This window comes from Arachis hypogaea, chromosome 5, assembly GCF_003086295.3.
Source record: "Arachis hypogaea cultivar Tifrunner chromosome 5, arahy.Tifrunner.gnm2.J5K5, whole genome shotgun sequence".
NCBI lineage: Eukaryota > Viridiplantae > Streptophyta > Magnoliopsida > Fabales > Fabaceae > Arachis > Arachis hypogaea.
Genome location: NC_092040.1, coordinates 24,093,293 through 24,097,299, shown reverse-complemented (window position 1 = coordinate 24,097,299; position 4,007 = coordinate 24,093,293). Strand labels below are relative to the sequence as shown.

The window sequence follows — 4,007 nt, the reverse complement described above, 5'->3', positions numbered from 1 at the left end:
CATTATTTTTTATTTTCATATATTTATAGAATAGATTCTCTTCTAATTCTCTTTATTATTCACATGGTGGGTTAGTTAGTTACACTGGTTTTGGGGACTATCAGAAAAAATAACGGCCTATAATAAGCATATAGAATATCAACTATAAGGTGGAAATTTCGTTCCATAAATGGTTTCAATGCAAAGGATAAGATAGTGAATATCATATCAGTAAAATTAGAAGGTGTCGACTATGTTGCTTATGTTACGGTGGCAATAATAGTGAATTAGTCATGGAGTCTTAAAATATATTGCTGAAATTAAATTAACATTTTTTCTTTTTGAAAACATTTTATAATTTAAAAAACAAAAGAAAAAGTATTTTAAATTATAAAAAATATAACTTTAATTTTAATAGCATTAATAATTACTATAATTACTATAACCATAGACACTCTAACGTCACCTATATGCATAGTGGCTAGAAAATTTTGAACATTAGTTGCATATAGTAATTAACTTATCAATTTCGTTACGTAACTAACAAAAATTTTATTAATTTCTGCAAATTTTTATTTATGACGGTGTTTAATAGAAGAATTTTTTGGATATGTTTAATAAAAATATTTTTTTAATGATAATGTCTAATAGAAATAATTTTGTAAATATATCTTCTGAGTATGTCTTTTTAAAACTGTCTTCTATTAAAAATATCTTTAATATTAATTATTGTTGATAATAAATTAACAGATAATATATTAATACCATATACTTTTTCTTAACTTACAAGCTCAAATTATGCATATCGTGAAACTATTTTATGAATCTGTTATTTAACGATATATAACTTGTACAATTATATTTATTAAAAATAATAGTTCATGTAACAATAATTTGATGAAGTAAGTTAAGTTGGAAATTAGGAGTTAATTGACTTAGTATACATCAAATGGCGCAGTTAAATATTTATGATGTGCATATTTTTTATATAAATAGTAAACTTCCTTTTATATGTATTATAGTACATATGCGAGGTAGACTAAAGGGTTTGTCAGATCACTGTCCGCTAATAGTGGAGGATAGGAAGCTGAGAGAAGGTGTGAAGTCGTTCCGGAATCTTGATTCGTGGTTTATGTATGAGGATTTTCTCAGAATGGTGAAGGAGAAATGAAAAGGTTTGGGGGAGCTACAGTTCACAGATAAATTGAAGGCGCTGACAGAACCACTGAGAAGATGGCATAAGGAAAATTTCAGTGAGATGGATAAGAAAATTATAAAGTTTAAGGAAGAGATCAAGAGGATTGATGATATGGTCAGCAATAGAATATATGATGGAACACTGGAGGCTAGAAAAAAGGCATTGGTTAAGTGCTGTGAGCGATGGTATATGAGAAAAGAAGTACATTGGAAGCAGATGTCGCGGTCTCGGCACGTAAATGATATGGACAGAAATACAAGATACTTTCACAATATAGTTTCAGCAAGAAGGCGGAACAATAGGATTGATACTCTAGTTATCAACGGCAGGCTGGTTCGGAATCAAGCTAGAATAAAGGTGGCTATCAGAGAGTTTTATAAGGATTTATATCATCAGGAAGACTCTCCTATTATGCATTTCAGAGATGGTCTGGTGGTTCAAATAGGTGAGGAGGATGCAATGGCTCTAGAAGTGATGCCGTCGGCCGAGGAGATCAGAGAGGCTGTGTGGGACTGTGAGTCCTCCAAGGCGCCAGGGTGTGACGGATACAACATGAACTTCATCAAGAGATGTTGGAATGAGATTGGTTTTGAATTCACGGCTGCCGTGATGGGGTTTTTTCAGATGGCCAGGCTACCGGCGGATGCCAATATCACTTGGGTGGCGCTGGCACCTAAATTCATAGGTGCGAAGGAGATTAAAGACTTGCAACCTATTAGTATGGTAGAGGTGTGTGTATAAGGTTATTTCGAAGATGCTAGTTAGGAGGATGAGATTAGTGATGCCAGCATTAGTAGGAGAGACCCAGAGTGCGTTTGTACAGGGAAGGAAAATCCATGATGGGGTGCTTATTGCGTGCGAAACAGTTAACTGGCTTAAACCGAGGAAAAAAGAGGCTGCCCTAATCAAGCTTGACTTCCAAAAAGCGTATGACAGGGTCAACTGGAGCTTTGTGAACATTGTGCTGCAAAATATGGGATTTGGGCATAAATGGAGAGCATGGGTTATGGAGTGTGTAGCTACTGCATCTATGTCGGTGCTGATAAACGGCTCGCCGTCTAAGCCTTTCAACATGGAAAGAGGTTTGAGACAAGGTGACCCACTATCTCTGTTCTTGTTTGTACTGGTTGTGGATGTACTGCACCGAATGATTGGAGAGGCAGTGAGTAATGGTCGTATATCACCGTTGCTGGTTGGTAGAGATAGTGTAGCATTGTCACACCTTTAGTTTGCTTATGACATTATCCTCTTTTGCCCACCAGAAGAGGAGACTATTAAGAATTACAAGAGGCTTCTGCGATTCTTCGAGTTGATGTCAGGCCTGAGTATCAATTTTGATAAGTCCAACCTGATTCCAATTAATTGTGAGGAGCAATGGGTCGAGCGTATGTGTAACTTGCTGGGTTGTAAGGGGGATGCCCTTCCAGTTAAATACCTTGGAATCTCTCTAGGAGATAATCCGAGGTTGGTGAAGACATGAAAGCCTATAATAGACAAGGTGGAGGAGAAACTCAGCTTGTGGAAAGCCAAGGTTCTAAACAAAGCTAGGAAGTTGGTGCTTATCAAATCAGTGTTGAACAGTCTGCCAGTATACTATTTCAGCTTGTTCAAGATGCCAAAAGCTGTTGCTGAGAAATTGATTTCGCTATAGAGAAGATTCCTATGGAATTCAGAAGAGGGTAGGACTGGTATGGCATTAGTAAGGTGGGAAGTGGTGCAGGCGCTGAAGAAATTAGGTTGGCTAGGAGTTGGGGATGCTATAGTTCGTAACACAGCGCTGTTGTTTAAGTGGTGGTGGCGATTTGCAAAGGAAGAGTGCCCACTGTGGAAAAAGATCGTATGTTCTTGTCATAATCTGAACCCCAATTAGCCACTGTCGACTCAAGAACTGCCTACTAGAGGAAGACCATGGAAGGATATTTGCCAGTTACAAATCAGGAACCAACAATTAAGGGATAAGATGGTCGCAGGCCTGTCCATGGAGGTTGGTCACGGGCGTCGGACTCGATTTTGGGAGGATGTATGGTTGCTTGGTGGATCTCTGAAGGATCGCTTCCCGAGGATTTTCTCTGTTTCAAACCAATGTGGATCCGGTATAGGGGAGTGCGGTTTTTGGGATGGGTTTGAGTGGATTTGGAACTTCCAATGGAGACGAGATCTCTTCCAATGGGAGTTGGAACTCCTGAGTGCATTCCATGAGGTTTTGAGACCTATGAAATTAGTTCATAACAGAGAGGACAGAGTGGTGTGAAAATATGATAGGCAAGGTATTTTTACAACTAACTCATTTATGCAGGTGATGCAGGAGGAACTGATCCCAGAGGAGGTAACTAGCTACAGCTTCACCAGGACTGTTTGGAAGGGGTTGGTTCCGCCTAGAGTGGAGCTGTTTGTCTAGTTTGTTCTGATAGGAAGAGTGAATACAAAGGACATGTTGAGCCGGTTTGGAATCATTAGTCAGGAAGATGTTACTTGTGTTCTTTGTAACAACGAGGTGGAAAATGTACATCACTTGTTTCTAGGATGTGTATTTGCTTGGCAGGTGTGGAGTGCTTGGATTTCAGCCTTTGGCCGACGATCGTCTTATCCGTGATCGATGAAAGAACACTTTCTTAGTTGGACAGAAGAACCGAGAAGGATGGAAGAGCGTAATCACCGGTTGAGGTGCTTATGCGCGATCGTCTGGAACCTATGGTTGGAAAGGAATAGGCGGATTTTTCAGCTCACAAGCAAAGGAGTTGAAGAAATTATCAACATGTCTTCGAATAGTGCTAACGAGTGGAGCAGTGGGGATCCCTTTAGTTGTTGATGGCTATGCCGAAGATGACAT

The 4,007-nt window shown here is 38.9% G+C and overlaps 1 protein-coding gene across 1 annotated transcript; it reads left to right on the top strand.

The window, feature by feature from the left end:
- The first annotated feature begins 1,237 nt into the window (after positions 1-1,237).
- On the top strand, positions 1,238-1,918 carry LOC112803327 (uncharacterized). Its single transcript, XM_025846828.1, has one exon. It carries the CDS (start codon positions 1,238-1,240, stop codon positions 1,916-1,918), a length of 681 nt encoding a protein of 226 aa, XP_025702613.1.
- The last annotated feature ends 2,089 nt before the right edge of the window (positions 1,919-4,007 follow it).